At 37.2% G+C, this 24,844-nt stretch overlaps 4 protein-coding genes across 6 annotated transcripts; 2 read left to right on the forward strand and 2 right to left on the reverse strand.

The window, feature by feature from the left end:
- Window positions 1–91: 91 nt before the first annotated feature.
- Window positions 92–5,903, reverse strand: rpusd2 (RNA pseudouridine synthase domain containing 2). Its single transcript, XM_079854250.1, has 3 exons — window positions 5,217–5,903; window positions 4,835–5,131; window positions 92–2,434 (listed from the first exon to the last, which is right to left on the reverse strand). Exons 1-3 carry the CDS (start codon window positions 5,868–5,870, stop codon window positions 1,613–1,615), a joined length of 1,773 nt encoding a protein of 590 aa, XP_079710376.1. The 5' UTR covers window positions 5,871–5,903; the 3' UTR covers window positions 92–1,612.
- Window positions 5,904–6,265: 362 nt separating this feature from the next.
- Window positions 6,266–10,175, reverse strand: pcmtl (l-isoaspartyl protein carboxyl methyltransferase, like). 3 transcript variants are annotated; one of them, XM_079853504.1, is made up of 10 exons: window positions 10,101–10,175; window positions 9,779–9,858; window positions 9,292–9,426; window positions 9,029–9,133; window positions 8,889–8,920; window positions 8,707–8,811; window positions 7,505–7,625; window positions 7,254–7,339; window positions 7,007–7,176; window positions 6,266–6,881 (listed from the first exon to the last, which is right to left on the reverse strand). In XM_079853504.1, the coding sequence occupies exons 3-10, from the start codon at window positions 9,407–9,409 to the stop codon at window positions 6,845–6,847; spliced, it is 774 nt and encodes a 257-aa protein (XP_079709630.1). In that variant the 5' UTR covers window positions 9,410–9,426; window positions 9,779–9,858; window positions 10,101–10,175; the 3' UTR covers window positions 6,266–6,844. The 3 variants fall into 3 exon arrangements, with proteins under 3 accessions (XP_079709630.1, XP_079709632.1, XP_079709631.1); XM_079853506.1 differs by having other exon boundaries at window positions 6,266–6,917; XM_079853505.1 differs by lacking the exon at window positions 9,779–9,858 and having other exon boundaries at window positions 10,101–10,168.
- Window positions 10,176–10,226: 51 nt separating this feature from the next.
- On the forward strand, window positions 10,227–15,471 carry ccdc32 (coiled-coil domain containing 32). Its single transcript, XM_079853507.1, has 4 exons — window positions 10,227–10,380; window positions 10,632–10,855; window positions 10,944–11,097; window positions 14,415–15,471. Exons 2-4 carry the CDS (start codon window positions 10,639–10,641, stop codon window positions 14,578–14,580), a joined length of 537 nt encoding a protein of 178 aa, XP_079709633.1. The 5' UTR covers window positions 10,227–10,380; window positions 10,632–10,638; the 3' UTR covers window positions 14,581–15,471.
- Window positions 15,472–15,939: 468 nt separating this feature from the next.
- prlh2r (prolactin releasing hormone 2 receptor) lies at window positions 15,940–19,502 on the forward strand. Its single transcript, XM_079853661.1, has 2 exons — window positions 15,940–16,199; window positions 17,656–19,502. The coding sequence occupies exon 2, from the start codon at window positions 17,680–17,682 to the stop codon at window positions 18,781–18,783; it is 1,104 nt and encodes a 367-aa protein (XP_079709787.1). The 5' UTR covers window positions 15,940–16,199; window positions 17,656–17,679; the 3' UTR covers window positions 18,784–19,502.
- Window positions 19,503–24,844: the final 5,342 nt, after the last annotated feature.

Genomic DNA, 24,844 nt, shown 5'->3' on the forward strand with positions numbered 1-24,844 from the left:
TTGCAAACATCAATGAATTGATTCAAAGTACACACAGTGCTTAAAAAAATTTCAAGAGGAGACTTGAATTTTTTTTTTTTTTTTTTTTTTTGCATGATTCCTTGCATGTCATGTAAATATACACTGAATGTGCACCCACAATAGCCTTTGAAAAAGCCTTTCTTCAGGGGCCTTGTACTGAAAACTTACAAACACTTAAAGAACAATTGTGCCTGATCTTTTACACAACCAAGCCATGAACTTTTAAACTAATTTCCATAATTTTAAAGGCTACAATCATTATCAATTTATTTACTGTTTTTTAGACTCAACAACCAATTAAGTTATTCAAATAATTATCAGTTTTTATACACAAATTATCAAGCACTAAAAACCAACTAGTAATTTTACGCTTAACATATGCTAGGAAAACTTGGCATAAATGTGCTTGCTACTGTGGCTATAACTGTTTTACCCATGCATACCTTTTATTGCATGTTATGATAAATATTTTCAAACCTATTTTTGTTATTGCATAGCCATAAAAGTACCTCTTTTAAAAAAGACAATAACTGCCCATTAGAATATAGGCCAATTACAACAGTGTGCTTTAGTTAAAATGCTTCAGTGTGTGGACATGTTTCACTAATGCCCCAGATTTATAAATACCTGCAATATGACATTTGAACTCTATACAAGACTGTGAGTGTTACCTCCATGTTCAGTATGTATTTGAAAGATATGCATTAATCAGAATGCAAAAGGTTGTATGTAAAAAGTGGTGTTTTGTGATGTGCACAAAAATGTCAATTAATTATAAAACTGGAATCAAAGGTTAGTTAAACCTGTTACACAGAGAAAAAAAGAACTTTCTAGTTTGCTAGAAAGAACTTTCTCTTTTTTTATACTCAGATTGAATTAATGTTACTTCTTTAAGGCCAGCAGATGTGCCCTTGAAATTATCAAAGCATCTTAAAATACAAAGTGCCAAAATTTAAGAATGAATTGTGCCAAAAGTTGTCCCTCCCCCTCCCCCTGAAATTATGCAGCTGTATTATAAAACCTGCTGGTGTGGAGCTACTGTTGTTGATAGCCTGTGTGTAAAATCAGATTTGAAGTTGTCAAAAGATAAACTATGATGAAGAATTTCAATAAAAAATTTAAATATTTTTAATTGAGGTTACACTGCAGTCTCTCTCTTTTTGGGGTGGTTTTCAGGTCTCAACAGGTTGAAACTGGACTTCAAGAGATGCAATTAAATTTTTAATTTCTATGCATAACATGGCATTTTTAATTAAAATTACTCCCACCTGTAGGGGAAGGAACTTCAAATTATATACAGTATATATATAAACATTCATTTGCATTCCCACAAAAAAGGTCTGTTTTATTGCTGTATGTTAATGTCAGATGAAATGTTGTCCTTATCAAATAAGGAATTGAAAAATAAACTGAGACAAAACACAAGAAATGCACCGCAGTACAGACTAATAAATTCATCAATTTAAATTAAGAGAAATTCAGTCATTTTGAATTCACAATTAATGTATTCAGTAATCGAAGTGTGTTTAAAAAAAAAAACTCATGCGGAGTAGAATCTAACAAATGTTGCATGAATACATCTGATTTGAGTTTAATCCTGAAGCCAGTCTTCTTTGGCCCAGTCAGGCAGTCGGGTTGAGTATTCAAAGTCAGCTCCTTTGTAGCGTAATGCATGTAGATACATTATCAAATCCTTCTCTTTTGGGTCAGGCCGCACAATTTTACACTCGCCACATAAATTATCTCTGACAAAAGAATTTGATTTTGCAGTTCTGGGGGCTTCATCTGAGATCGAATTCTTTTCTTTTTGTGCACCATTCATCTCGCCCTCAGACTCGACTGCAGATGTGCTCTTGTGAAGTCCTTGGCTGCCTTCTGCCTTCACTTCACCCAGAGGCACTTTACAGGAACTATCACCACATGCACCACCACTTGACTCAAGTACCGTTATCTGATCATGGTGTTCTTGAGCACCAACCTTACATTCTGTCTTCGGCCCTTGTTTTCCTGAGACCTCTTCATCAGGCAAATCCAACAAGTGCAGACTCTCCTTTGAACGATGTTCTTCTATAAGAGCTTCTAGAAGCTCCTCATCACTCATTCCTACCAGCCCTCCTTTGGCTCTATTAGGACCCCATGCAGAAGACCCATATATGGGATCGTTGAGAATTGGGAAGCCGAGGAACTGAAGATGGACACGAATCTGGTGAGTACGTCCTGTGAGAGGCAGACATCGGACCACACTAGAGCGCCCATTATAGCTCAGTCTCTGGAAGACTGTGCGGGATTCTTTGCCTTTGGGATCCACTCTGCAAAGGCCCACCCGGAAGGACACTACCAGGATGGGTTCCTCACACACCACCTCACCCTCTGGAAACTCCCCCTCCACACGGCACACATATTCCTTTTCTATCTGTGAAAAACAGAACGAAAGTATGGTTAAAGCTCAATGCTTCAAAGTTTAAAAACACTTCCAACAGATATCCATAACTTTTTAATTAATTTTACAAAAAATTGATTGAATACCTCTTCTCTCAACCACTAGAATATGGAAATAACTTTTGCTGTCCCTTCTGATCACGCTGAAAAAGTGATCCTCTGTATTTTTGGCTAAAAAAATCTATATCAAGTTACATTAGAAAAATGACAAGATAAGAAGTATTTTTTTCTGAGTGATACAATAAACTGTTATCGATTAAAACAAGAACAAATATCTGCCAATGGTTTCAGAAAAAACAACTTAATTCAAAGGGAAAACAAGATTTCATACACCATTGACATTTGTTTTTGTTTTAAGCATAAAATCTTCTTTTCTTTTTTTTTAAACAAAATTTCATATAATTTTGCATCAAGTAAATGTATTTTAATTTAAGGATGTTTAGATATTTTAATGGGAAAACAAAACAAAAAACAAAAAAATACTGAGGAAGACATTCCTCTATGCAATGCATGCAACATTTAATGCCACTGAATGAATTTTAGATTTTTTTGCTCCGATTTAAGACCTTTTTAAGGCTTTCATTTGTTGAAGGGTGAATTAAGACCCGAAGCAAAATATTGTATATTCTTTTTCTGATATGAATAAGATTGTTTAAAAACTTAAGTACAATTTAAATGTGATGAAATGTCCACTGATATGAATTTGCACAGCTACAATTTTAAAGCATAGTTTATGCAGGGTTCCCACACCATATTTCTTTTTAGTATTCCAGTCGTATGCAGTTATTGGATAACGTTTTTTTTTCTTTTGAGAGATTGCATAAACATTTTATTCTTATTCATAAAAATAGTTTTATTAGTTACAAATTACACTAAGGATAAAACAATTTTACAAGATAGTGGCCACATTACAATTACCTCAATTAAAACGAGGGAACAAATTAATAAAACAGTAATTGGAAGCAATTATTCATTTAGCCACATTATCTATATTTTTTTGCGGATATCATGTGCAGGGTTCCCTGTTTTATAGCTGAGCAGCATACTTATAAAAAATAATAAAAACCTGTACTGAAAATAGACACTTTCATGACATTTCCAGGCCTGGAAATCAAAATTTAAAAAAATGCATGATATTTCCAAGTTGTCCATGATTGTGGGAACCATGTTATACCAATTTAAATGAATGCTCCTGGTTGAGCACTAGGCTACTTATCGACAGCATTAAAATCTATTGATCCTCATCAGAATATAATTTTGACTCATCCCTCATTGAAAGAATGAACAAACAACCCAGTGTTGATGGTTGACAGTGCTGACATGGTTACAATGGAAGTTTGTAAGGAAGAGTTGACAAACTGACATAAATAGTCATTTGAAACCATTTAATTCATGTTAAGAATGTTACTTAACAAAATATCAAAATAACAATAATAATTGCAATTTTGACCAAGTTTTAAATTTAATGAAAAAAAAAAAAAAAAAAAGAATTGGGTAATTGCTTTTCTTAATCCATTTGCCAACTCCTTCTCTATCCATTTGTCAATCAAGCAAAAAAAAAAAAAAAAAAAAAAAAAAAAAAAAAAAGGCACGTGGGAGCAACCAATAAACTTTTTAACAATAAACCAAAATCATGTTTAAGACATGGCCCTTCGAAGCACAATGAAAGCAAAGACAAATGTTACTGGAGATTTTGTTGCCCAAAGTCATAGTTTACATACACAGTATTTAAACAAACTACATAAAGACATCGACTGTATAAAACACATGCCTGCCAGGTTATACCAGTGTTGTGAGAAGCATATTACAACTTTTATGCACGCCTATTTGCTAGTAGTCACATGCCATGTTTTATGGAGGATGTGTCTTAAAATGAATTAGAAAGTGCATCGGATCTTCTCAAACTGTCCAACGGAACATCAGCTTTGTTAACTGTCCAATAAAATGTTTGACTTGATTGGCAAAAGGATAAATCAAAGCAATTTGTAAATGTTTTATAAATGCAATCATTACTTGTTACATGCAACTAACTAGGCCTATATTTTAAAGATGAATTAAACAAACATTTTTAAAAGTGTATTTATTTGTTAAATTGAAAAATGATTAACTTACATTTTTTTATTTTTGAATTAAGACATCAATAAATTATTTAAATGAGAGATCCTAGTCCTCTATAAGTCTGTACTTCACACTAAGTAGATTTTGATCAATTTTCCAAAGCTCAGGAATGAGTCAAAGTGATTTTCTGTGATGATAGAGCTTAACTTTTACTTAACCTACGATTCCTTTTGTAAATGTGAGGGGGGTAACAAACAGAATGCAGACATTTCAAGACTGTAAACCAAGTAGGCGTCATTCAGAGAGTTTGTCGTACCTGTCTCTCACGAACCATTTCGTCCAGTTTTTGGGAGACCTCGAGTGTACGTGCAAACAGCAGCACACCTGAGGTGAGGCGGTCCAGTCGATGTACTGTGTGAAGGCCACTAAGGCCTTTCTCCTTCCCCAGAATGAAGATGACAGTATTGTGACGGTAGCGCCCACAGGGATGCACAGGAAGCGAGCCAGGTTTATCCACCACCACCACTTCACCATCATCCACCAGAACCTCCATGGGCTGCCCGCTCACAGGGGGCTCGTGGCGATGCACTGTGTTCCTCAAGAAGTCATTGTTCTAGACGAGCAAAAGAGATACATAACAATTAAACAGGACCACATACACAGAGACAGTCGGTGAGCATTGTCACGTGATCTCTTACCTTTAGTGTTATATTCAGGTCATCCACAGGCGTTTCATTCAGTTTAATCCGCCCCTCTTTGACAGCCTCATTGTAGTAGTCCATAGACTCCGCGCGAAATTCACTCTTGAAAACTTCTAGTAGAGTTTTACCAACCCAACGTCCCTTACAGTAAGTCTTAAAATCGAAATAATAAGGATGCACTTTGCGAAGACCGCCTTCAAAATAGTAGGAGGTTTCCGCAAAATGTTCTTGGCTGAAACTCACACCCGCGTTGCGTTTCTGTGGAGGAGGCACGTACCGCTCTCCGGGACGCCGCTGTTTTCCGCCCCTCTTCCGCTTCTTACCCGGGCCTGGTCTTGCTGCCTGATCCGTCTCCTCATGTTTACGTTTACCGCAGTTTGTTCTAACCGTGCTGTCCGTCTCACAGCTGTCTTCTTCCATGGTGGCTCCTTTAGTCTCCATGTCGTTTAACTGTTGTTTTGAGAAATTAAAGGAGACTTGTGCACTATTTCTCCTGACATTTAACGCTGTTCGTTGAGTTCCCAGAGTTTTAACACTCACGTTTTTGTTCCGATACAAGTGTCTCAGGAAATTATTGTTTTCTCTTTTTACAAAGCAAAGTAATGAACTGAAACCTGCTACCTTCCCCTTCACACACGTGAGCCATGCCATCCAGCGGTTCAATGACAATGTTGTTTCCGTCTTGGGTTGATGACATCACTGTGACGTCACGTGTTTGCGAATTATTTGCATGTTATCGGTGTAAAATCTGCTTTCATTTTTTTTTTTTTTCTGAGCCTGATGAAATTTACCATATACATATTATTCCAAGCTATTTTTGCCTGAAAAATGGATTGCTTCTTTTTTTTATTCAATGACAATGGTCAGCTAATTTCATCTCTTCACACAATATATATGCATGCATTTCCCCCACTACATTATGTTTTAATGCAGTGCTATATATTTATTTTCTATATTTCTGTTATATTTCTTTACACAAAAAAGTGTATAGTTCATAAAACACATAACATAGATTTGTAATTTGTAAAAAAAAAAACACACAAGGCTTCATATTGTTTACATTTAATTGTGTACATTAAGCATGTAGATTATGACAACATTTCTTAGATTAATTAAAAATGTAAATCAAATTACACACCTGATTAGACAACAGCAACACTTCAACTAAACACCTGACTCTGATCTGACAGAATTAAAAAGAAAAAAAGAGAATACATTTTTAAACTCATTCTTAATTTCAATAGCTAAGCGTATTTTTGTTTCCCATTTATTTAAGCCTTGACATGTAAATGAGTGAGTAGTGAGACGTCAAAATAATTCATCAAAAGGTAGCATGGTAGCAGTTACATTTAGAACTGTACTCTATTTTGATTGCTTCTTGCTGTCTAGTATGTTAAAGCTGAACACACAACCACTTATAAAGCATACTGAGATCACAAGCCTTAGATATGGAAGTTCTTGCTCCCTCAGTTTAAGTATGTGAAGGGACACCACCTCAGAAATTACAGCATTGATTTCAATCCACTGCTGCATTTGAACTTGAGTTTTTAGTCAAGATCCGAATGATCCAGACGAGTGTGTTGCTAGGCAGCAGGTGAGATGGGATGAGAGGCCTTCCCTCAGCACTAAGGGCTTGCTGAACCACAGCACCAGCGCCATCTCCTGCAGGGGCAACCATACTGCAATCAGAGCTCATCACTGGGAAGAGAAACAAATGTGATGAGCTACAGTGCAATGTAAATCACTGCGTTCTGAATCTGATTCATCTCATATGGAGTGATACATACCTTGGCCACTGGTGGTGTTTGTCTGTCAGTGGGACATAAACCACACCCATCAGCGCTTTCCTGAGGAAAGTGCCATCGCTCTGACGGTCATACTGCTCGAGAACTTGGCTTCCACCCTCCGGGCCCACAGGCAAAACAAGTCTTCCACCTGGTTTCAACTGTTCCAGGAGCTGTTGATGCACATGTTTAAATCAGACCACTGGAGGCTGTATAAACAACAATTAAATCAAATGCATAATGTGCATACAGCTTTAGGGAGTGTAGGAGCAGCTGCTCCAACATGAATGGCATCATAGGGGGCTTCATCAGGAAAACCTAACCGTCCATCACCCACTGCAAAAAAGGCACAACACAAAAAAATATTTAAAACATTCTTATAGTTTCAATAGCAATATTCATAAAATGCAAACAAACAAGTCAATTTGGCAATGTTTGTGCTTCTTGTACATGTATAAGAAATAACACAATTCATTTGAATCTATTTTTTTAATCCCTCACCCACTAATTTAATTCGGCCAGAGGCAAGCAATTCTGGATCGTCCGCCTGGACATTTTTCATAGAGGCTTGCACCAGCTCATCTATGTGCTCAATTCCCACTACCTTTCCAGAGGGCCCTACCTACAGTATAAACATAGTTAAACATATTGAAAAACATACATATACACACACACACACACACATATATACACACATATATATATATATATATTATATATAGCATAATATATAAGCACTGATGGGTGTGGTTTATAATATATACAGTACCGGTCAAAAGTTTGGAAACATTACTATTTTTAACGTTTTTGAAAGAAGTCTCTTATGCTCATCAAGCCTGCATTTATTTGTTAAAAAATACAGAAATACAGATTAATATTGGGAAATATTATTACAATTTAAGTAATGGGTTTCTATTTTAATATACTTAAAATTTATTTCTGTGATCAGAAGCTGAATTTTCATCAGCCATTAATCCAGTCTTAGTGTCACATGATCCTTCAGAAATCGTTCTAATATGCTGATTTATTATCAATTTTGGAAGCATTTGTACTGCTTAATATAACTTTTGATACTATTTTATCAGGAATCTTTGATGAAAAGTAATTTTTCAGTTTTAAAAAAAAGAAAAAGAAATAAATACTTTTATTCAGCTTTTATTGATTAAAAATGATTTATATTGTTAGAAAAAAATTATATTTTGAATAAATGCTGCTTTTTTTTTACTAATCCTGAAAAAAGTATCACAGGTTCCAAAAAAACATTAAGCAGCACAACAGTTTCCAACACTGATCATAACAGAGTATCAAATAAGCATATTAGAATGATTTCGGAAGAATCGTGTGACTTTGAAGACTGGAGTAATATGGCTGATGAAAATTCAGCTTTGCATCACGTAAATAATTTATATTTTAAAGTATATTAAAATAGAAAACCATTATTTTAAATTGCAATAATATTTCAAAATATTACAGTTTTTTCTGTATTTTTGAAATAAATGCAGGCTTGATGAACATAAAAAAAATACTGTACTGTACGGTACTGTATATATAGGACTAATATAGTGTATATTTGGAGTATACCCGCACTTCTTCTTTTTCTGATTATTTGCAACAGGTATTTGTTTTTATAAAAAAATGGGGGGATAAAAAAAATATTTTATATTAAAATCTTTCATGACATGCTAAAACAAGACTGCACTCACCATTCTAGCAAAGCATGCAGTGAGATATCCACTTCCTGAACCCACATCCAGGGCTGAGGCTCCTTCTTTTAACTTGTCACTGAGAACCTCAAGAGCATGTGCATGCTGCACAAGCAATCATTCATTAGAACATATTAAATATGACAGTTACATCTACTTTTAGAAGGGTTTGTCTGACCTACCATATGAGGGGCACTGATTGTAGCCTTGAATCCTTTATAGAGAGAAAAAAAACAATGTGTAAGTGAAAAATGGCTCTGCACTCTTTTCAGTTTACTTCATCTATTTTGAAAGCAACATGCCTGCTGTTGAAAGAAATCACCTATGGACTGGGGAGAATCAGCATAAGGGTGGTCTCTGGAATAAATCCCTCTATCGGTGGCAAGCATAGCATTAAACACTCGGTCACTGTGGATGACTCCATGATCTGTCACAGAAAAACACATTAAACTCTATGCAAGTAAATCTATATCCATTAAATTACATAAATCTGTGTATTGACATACATATGTACAATAACATCCAAGTATTGTTTTTATATGACTATCTATGTCTCTGTCTATTTATATCTATCTCTCCACTAACCTCTCAAGCGAGTGATGAGCTCTATATGTGTTTTGCCACTAGAGATCCATGCCATGGTTCTGGAGAGCAGCAAACCCATAGGGACCGCTACTGCAGCCAGTCTGAGCACAGTCTGCATTGCCTGACCGGCACCGCCTGCAACAAATCACATTTTTATTTCTTGTTCATTCCACAAAAATAACTTCTGTCTGTAAATTCACTCTGAGATACACCTGACCCGAGTCTTCAGTTATTACCCTGCTGAAGAAAGAACCAACTTAAACAACTTGTTCTTTGCCAAGCTGGTCTACAAAGTCTATAAATCCCTTTTTAATCCAGCCAAAAGAGCAGCCTCATCTAGCTGGGAGAAATAAAAGCAGCAAACCTAGGCTTTCCCCCCAGCAGGGTATATTGAGAGTTGTTAAAAGAATATGCATGATTTTTGTGTAAATTAAAAACTAAACCAGTACTGTGTTTGCTCCTTTTAATAGCTTTAATGTCTGGATACCTGTCTTTAGACCTCAGACCACTGATGCGTCCAGCATGCGTCCTTGATTCAGGTCAACAAACGTGAGAATCGGGTCTGACCTAAATGTTGCAAGCCAGACAGCAAATAGACAGTGAAATAACCGGAAATAACAGAAGATTATTCTGTACGCAACAAACTGGGCTTTAAAATGTTATACGTAGTTTTCTTATTGCACAACTAAAGCATCACTGAGCAATAAAAAGAACAATATGCAGCACCTCAAGCATAAATTTACACAATACTGTTTTAAAATGCTAGATAGACTAAATGCATAACTGTCAAGACAGATCAAATGTCTTACTTGTAAAATTCGACCCGATGTCAACATGCTGAAGAAATAAACGGAAGTAGCGTTTCCAAACGTATCTCTTCGACCAATCGCATTCACGGAATAATTGACGGACAGGTGTGACGGCCAATCATATTCGATGGATAATCCCAGCCGGTTACGTGCATCTCAGTAGTAGCAGAGAAGGCAAAGCAATCGGAAGTATGGGTTTTACATGCTAACCCTTGAATTTATTTATCCTTTTAATGTGTCATTTTAAGTCTGTGCTGCGTTGAGAGCATTGTACTTTAAGGTAGGCACCCACTGCTTTAGGTTTATGACTGATAATTTTCTACAGCTCCATTATGCAGGCTTGCTTAAGAGCTAGTAATGTCAACAATCGTTACGATTTTTGAGACCTTGCTATGTAAACAACCAGCAAATAAACGCTATTAAAATGTTGCATTATTTATTCACAGAATTTTTTTATTTTTTTTTTAACCCATGATTGTTGATATCCCATGAATAACACGGAAGTTTGTTTATAACTGATTTTTCATTCAGAAACGTGATGATCGACGACATCGAAATCCATGCGGCCCGATCTAGTGGAGAACTGTGGTCTGAGATCTGCTCAAGTCTCCCAGAGCCTCAGGAACAGGATGGTGGTCAATTTACAGACTCATTTGAGCCTTCCTCTCCAGGCAACCCACATGCAAACTCCCCCAGAGCATCTTTCAGCCCCTGGGAACCAATGGCTGACTCTGACATTTACATTGCCAGTTTAGGTACAGGGAATTGCATTTGATAATCATGTTATTTAAATATGGCCTGTTGATTTGTTCTCTAAGAGCGTGTTATGTTCCTACTGTACAGAAAATCGATTGAAGAGGATCAAGGGACAATCGAATGAAGTTACATCAAGGGAAATGCTCCGTTCCTTGTCCCAGGCTAAAAAGGAATGCTGGGATAGATTCCTCCACGATGCCCAAACCTCAGAACTGTTCCAGGAAGGAAACTTCGATCAGAGGTTAGGATGAGGCATCTTGAACTATTCACCCTCGCTTATTTCTGCAGATAGGATCATTGTCTACAAGTATTGTAAAAATTCAACTTATATCATTCAGCTCACTTTAATTGTAGATTATAACCAATTTGAATAACATCTCTTTGTTAATTAAAATTAGAAAGAAAAATATTACATTATTATACTTTATTCAGCAAGGATGCATTAAGTTTATCAAAAGTGACAAATCCATTTATAGTGTTACAAAATATATCTATTTCAAATCAATGAAACATGAAATATTCCCATGATCCTGGGAAAAAAAATGCATCATGGTTTCTATAAAATATTAAGCAGCACAGCTGTTTTCAACATTGGTAATATTAAAAAAATGTTGCTTGAGCACCGAATCAACATATTAGGGTGAGCTCCTGCTGTTAATAATGGTACTTTTCCTCATTATATTTGGACCGATCCTTTAATAATGACTGTTTTAGGCACACCAGCACTACAAATTTTCGAGCTCAAATCCTTTTAGCTAACTTATCAATGTTTCAAACAACTCAATTTGTAAACGCAGCGTTCACACTTGTAACACTTTACTTAACTGTCATCCCGTTTTTTGAGCATAGACTTGAAATTGAACTATCCAAACTGAAATGGTTGATTCATGAAGAAGACACTCAGAAGATTATTTTTAAAGAGTAAAATGAAAGATGTAAAAAAAAAAAGTTATAGAAGTTTACTGTAAAGCAGACATACGGTACTAAACATTTTATGTTTTATACAAAATATATATTTTACAAAATATTTCATATTTTTCCAAAACTGTTATAAAAAAGCCACATATCTAACCCAGTTGTGTTCCAAATTTGAAGTTGATATCACAAAAATTGAAGTTCCCATGAGATGAGAAAGTGCAAAGTTACTGTGACAGTTAAGGGGTTAAATTGCAAGTAGTGTTGCTTAAATTAATAAATAAAACAAAGAATTTTAAGTTCCATGTTCTTTCATCTATTATTCAATTTGCTTTTGCTGTGTTAAATAATGGTCTCAAATCAATATATTTTAGTTGGGTGTCGTATCAAAGTCATAATTTTGGTATTGTGACAACACTACTGAAGACTTAAAGGGATGGTTCGGCGTAAAATCAACCTAGGGTCCTTTGCACCATGACCTCGAGCCAAACACCCCCCCCAGAAGCCTTTTTTTGTAGTGTAACGACGCCCAGTTCCAGGAATGCACTGATATTTTGTTGCTAGTACCAGTTTGCAACAATTAACACTAAGTTGTTAACACTTCGGAAAAAATAATAATTCGTCGTTACACTACATCCTTATTCATCGCTTTCTGCCAGGACTTTTACGTGCTTTTCCCAAACCACTGAAGTGACGTCGACGTCCGGGTTAGCAGTAGCATGAGCCATCAGGCAAGTGTTATTTAAATAAACTCCTGATTTACTTACAAACTTTCCAATGCCTCGTTTTATGAGTAGGGCTGTCGCGGTGAAGGATTTTCCCTTGCGGTAATTATGAGTGGCTCAATAGCGCGATATGCGGTAAAACCGCATTTATTAATTTATTTTTATTTATTTTTATTTATTTGTTGCTATATAAATAAGTGTTACGATGTGGTCAGCATGCACAAAAACGAGTACATTTTCAGTAACCAATAAACCGAAACTAAACAGCGTATCTGCGCATTGAAAGCCTGTCACTCAGCGCGCAGTTGTTACGGCAACGGACTGTCTTTGAGTGAGTCATTAAACCATTCATTCAACAACACGTTCAAAAACGCTGATTGATTCATTAAAAGATAGTAATGAAACAAGGTTAATTATTTTTAACTTTGAGCTCCACTTTTCAAGGCTCAGCTGACCAGCAATGCGTTGCATAGGTAACGCTGAAGCTTGGCATTGATTCAATGCGTGACTCACTGAGTTTTGTTTCCCGCGACCGCGAGTTCCTCGCGCTGTGGATGCTGACCAGCGCTGTCGCTGGTGCCATTCATGGTAAATACCCTTTATTTTAAACGTTAAAATGATGACAGGACAAATATTTAACTTTCCTTGGACACGGCAACCTTTTCACGAATATGACTTACTTGACCTCAAAGACAGACGCAGGTAATCGCACGCGCTTAGTCGATCTCTCTCATTCACTGTCTGTTTAGGCTTAAGTGCAAATCCACGAAGCCTCTGTACAAATCACCATGATAAAACCATGATCACCATGTCTTATTATCATTATTAACTTATTTAACATTCAATACACATGAACGAAGTTCAAAACAAGAAGGGTAACGTTATAGCCTTATGAAAAAAGAAAACACGTGAATATCGCGGTTGCTGCGGTTACTTGAATTCCTCTGCGGTTGGCTTGTCAGTAGCGCGGTACTGCGATATTGCGGTTATCGCGACAGCCCTATTTATGAGTACAGAACCTATTTGTACTACTGTAGAAGTTTGGTACCATTCCGGGCATTATTAGTGGGGTAATTTACGAGATACAACCTTGGATCCATTAGCGCCTGCACTAAGCCATTCGGCCTATATCTCTAAATAAGCTCTAACTTTAATAATGGTCAACCAAGGGAAAAAAGGCTTCTGGGGGGGGGTGTTTGGCTCGAGGTCTTGGTGCAAAGGACCCTAGGTTGATTTTACTCCGAACCATCCCTTTAAGTAATGGCTGCTGAAAATTCAGCTTTATTTTAAAATATATTTTAAAATTGTAATAATATTTCACAATGTTTTTTTACCGTATTTTTAATAAAAAAATGCAGCTGGTGCGCATAAGAGACTTCGTTCTACAGTGTAATATATAACAATCATGCATGTAACAGTGCCTTTTACTGAGAAAAGGCATAAATTAATGGAATAATTGTGTGATGTTGACTATAACCTCTGCATATTTACTCTTCCAAAAATAGGGCCATTCCTCCATACCAGACTGTTTCAGCATATATCATTTCTTGAATTTCTCACTGGAATGGTCGACTTTAGATTACACAGTAAAATGTCAGGGGAAGGTCATGACTCAGACTTGGCCAATCTAAAAAACTGAATTAATTCAGCTTGAACCATTCTGTTGTTGACTTACTCTTGGATTGAGTCTGTGAACCAACATCGCCTTTAACAAGTGCAAAATATGTTTTGCTACTTAGCCAGATAAGATGCCCACATATAACTCCCATGTTTGTTTTAAGAGCCTGTTTTATTAATAATTATGACTTGGGTCAAGATTTTAGGAGCCATTCATTCTGATTATGTTGAACAAATGCCATTTATTTCTATGGTCAAATTTGAGTGTGCATGTAATTATTCTGTGTTGTCTTTCATGCAGTGCTTTGGAGCAGTTCAAGCGCTGGATGTCTCCTGAAAGGGTGGCCATCAATGCAGAGGAGCTGGAGTTACTTCTTTTGCCCACACAGAACAGTGAGGCTCTTGCTAGCTCAACCCAAACTGACAAACCATGTGAGGAGGAAGAGTGCCCAAGCCCAGAGAAATAATCACATTCCAGCAATAACCTGACCAGCAGTATTAGGGGAATGAAGAGTATATGGGCTCTTGTGGAAAGCAACTAAATTATGATCCATTTAATGGGATAATTTGTTTCTCATAGATAAATGAAGGTGTCTTCAGTTGTTTGTCTCCCTCAATCCAGTTGTCAATTCAAGGTACATTACTGTATCCTCATATTGAAAGAAATACACAAGTGATTAAAAAAATAAAATCTCTATCTTGGTGACATTTCAGAAGTCATGTATATTCTGAACACAGAAAAAGAAACAGCAAGACGAACTTCACTATGTTATCATGAAACATTCCATTTGTGTATCATCAAATGAATTTTATTATTTACTTGTGATTTTTTTTTTGCTATTTACTCCTTTCCTGTAGTATTGAAACTTGTATACACTAATCCAAACATACCATTTTTTCATTACATTATTTCATTTACACATTTGTATGAATTGATAATCTAATTTCTGGCAGGTTCATTCTCCTGAATTTAAATGTAGGTTAGTGGACTAATTTAAACATGAGTAGAGAATGTTAAGTGTTTCTAAACATGTTAGTAACTGTTCGTTTTATTCTAAAAGGATAATAAAAACTTTGAAGGAGCCATAATGAGATTCCTTTGTGACCTTTGTAGTGATGCATACTGATATGTTTGCCCAGCAGTAACCAATAGACGACACTATTGTTGAATATGGATGAGACACCATTAGGGCATTCCTGTCATTTTATTCTGGAAGCATTATTGCTTTGTTCCTCAGCTGACCTATTTAATTAGATATAAAATGTTATTCATATTGTGTGTGTAAAATGAATTCTTTATTGCATGAGTGCTATATTTATCATTAAAATGTATGTTTTCTGCTTCCAGTTTCTTCCTCAACATCATGAGTTGTTGTTGAGTTAGTTTACAATATATTGATTGCCTTCCTCGATACATTAATGAAGCTGGGGGAGAAAATCCAACATTGATCAACGTCTCTTTAGACGTCCGTTTTCAGTGTCTCATGTATTTATTTGTAAGGGTAGTTCTTAAATTACTAATACGAAAACTGTATTGTTGTGTCTCAAAACCTCGCGAGCTGCTGCGCTAGGCACGTTGGTCATTAGAAATGCTCGATTCGTTAAAACGCAGATATCGGTCCAAAAAGTGTCTTGGCAGGCAGCTCAGTTCTGTATTTTAATTAAATGCGTTCATTTTTAATGAAATTATTTTTTATTTAACTTTGTTCTTATTTTTGTCGATTTTATTTGTTCCCATTTATTTATTTAGCAGATGAGGTCTGAAATCGTGTTGGAACCATGTACTGGTTCATCATAACTGATTATGTAAGCACTGGCAAGGCTGGTCGTTACTGAAGGTTCCTCACACTTGTATTGCGCATTGACGTGTAGAAGAAGGACGCGCGTGTCTGGTGGCGATCTTCGCGCCGAATGTATCGCCTGCACAAGTTGTGAAGCTTTCAAGAGGGACATTTACAAGGGTTGCATTTAATATAAAACGTAGTGATTTTCTCAGTCTGTGAAGAAGTCTTACCTGTATCCTTTTATAGAGTAAGTGCTTTTGGATCATGCATCATCCACTGGAGAAGTGATCAAGAGGACAAAGGTGGGCAATTCATCCTTATTGAAATAATGCGGTGTGTGTATCGCAATAATGTCTTAATTAGAAAGCTAAATATAGTCATACTAAACAATCTGACAATGTTGCAAGGATTTTTAATTGATTAATCAGTAAATCGATAAGTGTCTGTAAATGCAAATATGCAGAATTACAGTCGTAAGAATATTTTGAACTTGAAAACATGCATTTGATGGATGTTAGATTAAATGATTACTCATCAATTTTTATAATTTCATTCATTCAAAGGAGTGTTTTGTCCTCTAAACTCATCATCAGAGGAAAATATGTGAAGTTAGGCTCTAGTTGCTTATCTCACACTCTTGAGTTAGCCTATGGAATTGAATCTGACTTTTAGGTTTGTGGGCAGTGACTCCACCATTACAACTGTTAAATTGCCTCTCTCTCTAGAGCTGAGAGAAGGATCTTAGTAATGTAACTGCTGTCTTGTTCATTTAGACTTGAGGTGTACTGCTATTCATACAGTTTGGTGGGAAGCAGCATCATTCTGTGATGATCCAACAGATCAGATCACAATTACTGTATTCTAATTGAATGCAACATGCAGGACTTTGCCAGTCTCACAATGTTCTGTTCATGTGAACACTCAATGGAAATTTCAACTGTTAATGGCTTTTCAGCACAATGCAAACAGTTAAGCCATCTATTGAATTAGCTGAAATAATAAGCAGGCTCTGATGTGTATGTTTTCTTGTTCTATTATTTCTTCTTATTCCATTGATCCTCTTCAGTTAACACTTGTAAATCTAACATCTTGTAAGGGTCCTCTAACAGGTAGAAGCCAAAATGCCTGCTGAAGTTATTCAGTCTTAGCCAATTTGAAAGTGACTTCTTACTCACGAGTACGTTCAAATGGTTGTTCATGGAATTTTATTTCAAAGAGATAAAAGTGGTTCCTCCTCGGTACGCACTGTAGATTTCAGAAAATGATGAAAGACTTAAACGTTTTGCCATCTCTTGTGAAGAATCTTGCAATGATTGAAGTCAAAAATAATAGAGCAGAGTCACGAATCACTTCAAGATGATATTTGTTCATCTTGTCACTTATGTGAGGTCAGAGAACCGTTCAGAGAGAAGATTTACTTGCTATATTTTCTGCAATACACCATGGTCTGTTCATTTAATCAGTATAGTTACTTTGCCATTTAAGTCTTTTAAGTACGTGACCTATCCACTTTAAATTACACACAAATAATCCATCCAATCTGGTCCAGTGTAGTGATCTGTATTGATTTCACAAAGGGCATTTAGATCTAAAGAGTTACTGAATTTGTTTCAGACCAAAAATGCTTCAGCATTGGTTCTCAAAAATGGGTCGCAGATTTCTAAAAAAAACGCTTACCTCAAAATTCCAAATGAGTGTACATAAAATAACATTTTATATATACATTGTTTACATTTCTATTCAATTTATTTCAAACAGGTGTTTGTTTGCTGTCATCACACCATGGACTATCTCCATAACGAATCGTGGATAAACATGTCTTTAGATGCATCTGCGTCTTCGTTCAGTGGACTCCAGCTCCTGATGGACCTGAAGCCGCTCTTCATCCCTCTTTATGCCGTGCTAGTCCTGGTAGCGTGCTCTGGAAATCTTCTCCTCCTCATCCACATCGGACTGAACAAGAAACTTCACAGCACCACAAACTTCCTCATCGGAAACCTGGCCCTGGTTGACCTGGTTATGTGCCTGTTCTGTGTTCCCCTGACCGCGTTTTACGCCTTTGATGAGCGCGGTTGGGTTTTCGGCCAGTTCATGTGTCATTTTGTTACCCTGATGCAGACTGCGACTGCGTTTGCGGCAGTCCTGTCATTAACCGCCATTGCGGTGGACCGATATGTGGTGGTCGCCTACCCTATTCGGCGGCGAGGAGGTCGTTCCTTCTGCGTCTGGTTGGTGGTCAGCGTATGGCTCTGTGCTTTGGCAATGTCCACCCCCACTGCTTTGCACACGGTGTACCTGGATCTGAGTGCAACTGGCCACGAAATGGCAGTTTGTGAGGAGTTCTGGCACGAGCAGGAGCTCGGTCGTCTAATATATTCATGTTTCTTCCTGCTTCTTTCCTATTTTGTTCCTCTAGCAGCAGTTTCCATTTCCTACTGTGCAATCTCCTGCCACCTGCAGCACAGAGCTACTCGGCTCATGGCCGCTACGCCTTCCAACCAGGAAAAGTGGGGGCGCAAGAGGCGCAAGACTTTCCGTCTCCTCCTGGTGTCTGTGCTGTCATTCGCGTTCTCCTGGCTCCCCTTGCAGGTAGTCAACCTCATTCGCGACCTGGACACCGACTTCGCCATCCTGAGCAAGAATCACGTCAACGTGATACAGGTGTCGTGCCACTTGTTAGCCATGAGCTCGGCTTGCTACAACCCCTTCATTTATGCTTCTCTTCACAAGAAGTTCCTGTCATTTCTATGCCAGAACATATTTCAAAGAAGAAAGCCTCATCGTTCTCAGAGCAGCCTCACAACCTCCAGCCGAATGATCCGCATGAATACTTCAAGTACTCAAGCTGACATTCCCATGGCCATTAGTAAGATCTCACAAGATTGAATCTTCTCCACACAGTTTGTTGCTTCTTTAGGTTCTAGAACAGTCTGAAGGCAAATTCTGTACCATCACAACTGTTTTGTTAAACCAATGACTCTTTTCTTAAAGCTATATATGAAAATCTTCATTGAGCCCTGAGGGAAAATGTATGTATCTGCTAGAAATGTTAAACATGTGAACCAATTTTTCATATGTCTTGACCAGTAGATGGCGCTGTGCCAAAGCTACTCGTATACCCTCAGGTCATGCTTGTGTTGACTTGTACCAAGTTGTGTGTGAATATGCTAAGGCTTTGCAGAGATATAGCCTCACGTCCATTTTGCCCTGCTCTTCGTCTAATTCGTTTGTGCGCTATTCGTACATGAATTCCATAACTTTTTGTCAGCATGGTCTGGAGGTCATGAAAATCAAAGCATGTTTAAACATTTGTTTCTTACTGTTTATCAAAATTTCGATGTCTTAAGTTAATCCTACACGGGGTTATTCCAACTATGAATACACACAGGTGGTATCAATGAAAAAAAGAAAGAAAAAAACCTTCATTGTGCTTCTGTATTCATTTAGTGGCATTGTAAGGCAATGTATTAATTATGTATGTCCATTTGTTTAATGTGAAGCACTGCACTCAAGTGTCCATTAGAGGTTTACTTAAAACAAAAACCCCTCTGTAATACAATTCAATGTAATACATCAAATAATAAATTCAACGCAATAAAGGTGTAGCAAGCACAGTATGCATTCTCAGTATATTCTTTGATAATATGTAATGTTTGCACAATACATATAAAATTAACAAACACATTAATAAGGTTCCATTTGCAATAGTTAACTGCATTAGTTAACATGAACTATCATTAAAAAGTACTCCTAAAGCATTTATTAATCTTAGTTCATGTTCATTTCAACATTTACTAATACATTTTTTAAATCAAGAGTTGTATCTGTTAATATTGTTTAATGGACATGAGCTAACAAACTAATGGGAACTAACAATTAACTGAATTTACTATCATTACGTATTACTTGTTAGGTAATGCATTAACTAATGGGACCTCTTGGTAAAGTGCTACCAAAATATTTTACATAAAAAATATTACAAATATTATTATTATTATGACTTTTTATTTATTTTTCTTTTGCAAGATGAGTCAGTCTCTGCTTTAGCAGTGGGGGCTTTTTCAATGATTCTTTATGACAGGTCCATCAGTTTGAGACAAGTGCCAGTTTTCATGAGTTAGTCCATTGAACCGATTTATTTAGGAATGGAACATAATATGATAGTTTTCTCAACATTATTATTTTTTTGTTGTTGTTGTTGTTGTTGTATTAAAAAAAACTGTTGTATAAAACTGGCTATATAACACTGGCAACTGAGCTTCCTCTATGATTTCTGGCGGCTTGAGCTTGCTTGTGTGATATTGCATTACATAAATTTAAAATAGATTTAAAATATTTTCATATATTTATATAGATTATTTTTATAAAATGTCTTGATATAATTTATCAAAGAATTAAATAAATAAAACGTGTCCATTTCTTGCATTTGAATATGATATATTCATGTGGCTTTAGTTCATCAGATGGCAAATGAGCCAAATGCAAATGACCTAATAAACATCCTGCATTTAAAATGATCATGGAGCACATTTCTGTAAAACCATTAAAAAAAAACCCAAATCATACACACTCCATGACCTCACATAAATCATAGCCGATTACATTTCAGTAATTTCAAATTAATGCAATTATGCTTGTTATACTTTAAACAAAAAGCTAGTGAATGCATCTAATATTGTAAATTACCTCAGATTTATTATGCATGGAAGTGTACGAGGAGTCTAGTGTACGCCCAAAGATCTTGAATGTAGTGTGGATTGTGTTTTGTACACTGCACAGTATTTAGGTATTACTGCTCACCATCTTCAAAAGAAAATGCACAAAACACTGTCAGGCTTCATAAAAGGCCACGGACTCTCAATACTGTATTATGAAAGTACTTTCATCTGCGGCACCTTCTGTTCATTCTTCCCCCCTTTTTGTTTTATTCACTTGGCTGCTTTCATATTGTTATGCATCAGAAAACAGATGAAGCATAAGTGTTAGACCACTGATGGCTTTTCTAATGTCGGAAGACCTTTTAGTGCTTTATTTTTAGTTTTCCTTTAAGTCATCTGTGCCCTCAGACGTACATTTATTAATTTTGCACTGAAATCAGCAGGATGTGGAAAATAATGTGCATAGTTTAATTTGTGTGTACAGTATTGGTCTAAATTGTGCAATTACACACTTTTAGGCTTTTCTCAAACTTCCTGAGTATCTCTTATTCAGAATCCTAGACTTATACAATTATGCATTTGGTCAAGAAAACTACAGGAGTATAAGGGATAAAATATAGCACACATTAACAAGATGAGAGATTATCGCAGAGCCCTTCTGTCAAGTACATGCTTGAGATTTGCCAAATCAGACAGTAATTAAGAGGGAATTAAATCGCTATCAGCCAGGTGTTTCAGAACATATTCCTTGCATTCGTTCTCTATTAACACAAAAATGCAGTCTCAAAAATTTGCATTTGTCTCAAACAACTCTGAGTTTCATAAATGTGCCATGAAACACCAATCAAATGTTTGTACATTTACATATTTGAAAATGCACTGTGAAGCACTCAACATAAATGTCTACACTGGTAAATGTTCTGCTACAGGTCAGTCTCCCAGACTCAGCACACTGAATAATTCAATCCAGAAGTGCTAAAAAGTAAAATAAAAAAGTAAAATAAATAATAAAAAATGGCAGCACACAGCATTAGTAGGTGTGTAAAAACAGAGCCACTGTCGCTGATTACTCTTGGACACCAAGCTATTAAATATTTACCTTATAAAAATATACTTATTTGGGATTAGATATAATATAATGTCTCTTGGTGCAAGGTAAGAAAGAGATTTACAGTATGATAAAGGATGTTTCAGACTCTTTGTCCTGTCTGTCTGTCTATCATCTGTCAGTCTGTCGTCTGTCTGTCATCTGTCTGTCTATCATCTGTCAGTCTGTCTGTCTGTCTGTCTGTCTGTCTGTCTGTCATCTGTCTGTCTGTCGTTTGTCTGTCTGTTGTCTGTCTGTCTGTCTGTCATCTGTCTGTCTGTCGTTTGTCTGTCTGTCTGTCTGTCTGTCTGTTGTCTGCCTGTCTGTCTGTCGTTTGTCTGTTGGCTGTCTGTCTGTCGTCTGCCTGTCGTCTGCCTGTCTGTCTGTCATCTGACTGTCTGCCTGTCTGTCTGTCGTCTGCCTGTCTGTCTGTCGTCTGCCTGTCTGTCTGTCTGTCTGTCGTCTGCCTGTCTGTCTGTCGTCTGCCTGTCTGTCTGTCGTCTGCCTGTCGTCTGTCTGTCTGTCTGTCATCTGTCTGTCTGTCGTCTGCCTGTCGTCTGTCTGTCTGTCTGTCTGTCTGTCTGTCTGTCGTCTGCCTGTCTGTCTGTCGTCTGCCTGTCTGTCTGTCTGTCTGTCTGTCGTCTGCCTGTCTGTCTGTCGTCTGCCTGTCTGTCTGTCGTCTGCCTGTCGTCTGTCTGTCTGTCTGTCATCTGTCTGTCTGTCGTCTGCCTGTCGTCTGTCTGTCTGTCTGTCATCTGTCTGTCTGTCGTCTGCCTGTCGTCTGTCTGTCTGTCGTTTGTCTGTCTGTCGTCTGTCTGTCTGTCTGTCTGTCTGTCGTCTGCCTGTCTGTCTATCGTTTGTCTGTCGTCTGTCTGTCTGTCTGTCGTCTGTCTGTCTGTCGTTTGTCTGTCTGTCGTCTGTCTGTCTGTCTGTCTGTTGTCTGCCTGTCTGTCTGTCGTTTGTCTGTCTGTCATCTGCCTGTCGTCTACCTGTCTGTCTGTCATCTGACTGTCTGTCTGTCGTCTGTCTCTGTCTGTCGTTTGTCTGTCGTCTGTCTGTCGTCTGCCTGTCTGTCTGTCTGTCTGTCGTCTGCCTGTCTGTCAGTCGTCTGTCTGTCTGTCTGTCTGTCTGTCGTCTGCCTGTCATCTGTCTGTCTGTCTGTCATCTGTCTGTCTGTCGTTTGTCTGTCTGTCGTCTGTCTGTCTGTCTGTCTGTTGTCTGCCTGTCTGTCTGTCGTTTGTCTGTCGTCTGTCTGTCTGTCGTCTATCTGTCGTTTGTCTGTCTGTCTGTCGTCTGCCTGTCTGTCTGTCTGTCGTCTGTCTGTCTGTTTGTCGTCTGTCTGTCTGTCTGTCGTCTGTCTGTCTATCTGTCGTCTGTCTGTCTGTCTGTCTGTCTGTCTGTCTGTCTGTCTGTCGTCTGCCTGCCTGTCTGTCTGTCTGTCGTCTGCCTGTCTGTCTGTCTGTCTGTCGTCTGTCTGTCTGTCTGTCGTCTGTCTGTCTGTCTGTCTGTCTGTCTGTCGTCTGTCTGTCTGTCTGTCGTCTGCCTGTCTGTCGTCTGTCTGTCTGTCTGTCTGTCTGTCGTCTGTCTGTCTGTCGTCTGTCTGTCTATCTATCTATCTATCTATCTATCTATCTATCTATCTATCTATCTATCTATCTATCTATCTCTTACAAAAAAAGGTTAAATGGGGTTCAAAAAAGAACACTGGGGTTCTTGACTCTTTATGCCAAAACAGTTACATAGGAGAAATGTCTTAAATGACTGCATAATACTTTCATGTTCAAGTTTTTGCATTTTTTTCCAGTGATAAAGTATGTTTATGAGACGTTTAATGCATAAAATTTAATCAAAATCAAAAATTCATTAAAACAAAATTGATTAAAACTAAATCCATAACATGATCCCATGATGGGAACCACTAAAAGGTTCTATATATGAAGCTCCTGACGGAACCCTGAAAGGTTCAATAGAACCTTTCCTTCTCAGAGTGTAGAAAAGAGTAATACGAACATCCTTCTAAACATCTCTTTCAATGTTTCAGTAAAAGAAAGAAAACCATGGAGTTTTGAGAAGATATGAGGGCGAGTAAATAATGGCACATTTGAAATCTCTTGTGTAATCAGGAAAGCTTCACAAGAAATGAGAAACAGACTCACCAGAATGGCACGTTTATGGATGAATATTCAAAGGGAGTGTGGGCTGAATATTGAGTGTGGGGAGAAATTGATTCAAAGCTAATTACAAGAAAACAGAGGAGGTCCTTGTGTGCTTTTTGTAGAGTCTGGCTAGTTTAAAAGATGAAAAGTAAATTGGCATCTGACAAAGGTGAGGAACAAGCCTCTCGACAGAGATGCTCACCAGCAAAAGGGTATCAATTATGGTCCATCTAAAGTGCTCTCTCTCCCTTCACCTCTAAGTTTCCCATTTGCCACTATCCTGCATCTGGAGCTTGTTCTACACATTCTAATACCATGTTTTTCTGTTAGATTATAGTGTCAAAATTGTGATTATATAGCTGCCTGCATGAGTTTATTTTAACAACAGTTTGAACTGCATAAGGAGCAGATCTCCAAATCTGCTGAACTATGGACTTAAAGTATATTTTCACCCCCACCCCCCCCCCCCCCCCCCTCCCCCTCCCCCTGTTAGATTTAACAGAACTGAGTAAAAATTTGGATAATTGGATGAATAACCAGTAATTGCAGTACATTCATGTTCATTTCCACATGGATGGACATGCAATCAAATATGCATGGGCGCAGATTTCACCTTAATCACTGCAAGCTGAAACAACTGTTTGCTTGCTTGTCCATGCAGAAATAGGGGGAAAAAAAGACTAAACCACTGCAATGGATTATTCTTTTTTGAAATGGTTTATTCATTTTCCATTTCAAATCTGCTTAATATGACTCATCATATGAGAAAACAAGAGAAGCCAAATTACTTGCTGACACTGAACATAATATTCATCATAGGGAACTTCCTCCGCTCTCACATATAATTGCCCTTAGAGATGATGGTGCTAAATTTAAGTGTTTTTCTTGGGTTTCTTTCTTTCATTTTCTTATTATAAAGATGGAAACCATATTTATTTAATCACTTTTTTAATGTTCACTATTAAGTAAAATCAGTTGTTATTTTGTTATGTGTACATGGTAACAGTAATAACATCATTACAAAGCCAGAGAAAATTACAGTTCCT

Source organism: Squalius cephalus (assembly GCF_949319135.1).
Source record: "Squalius cephalus genome assembly, chromosome: 20".
NCBI classification, from domain to species: domain Eukaryota; kingdom Metazoa; phylum Chordata; class Actinopteri; order Cypriniformes; family Leuciscidae; genus Squalius; species Squalius cephalus.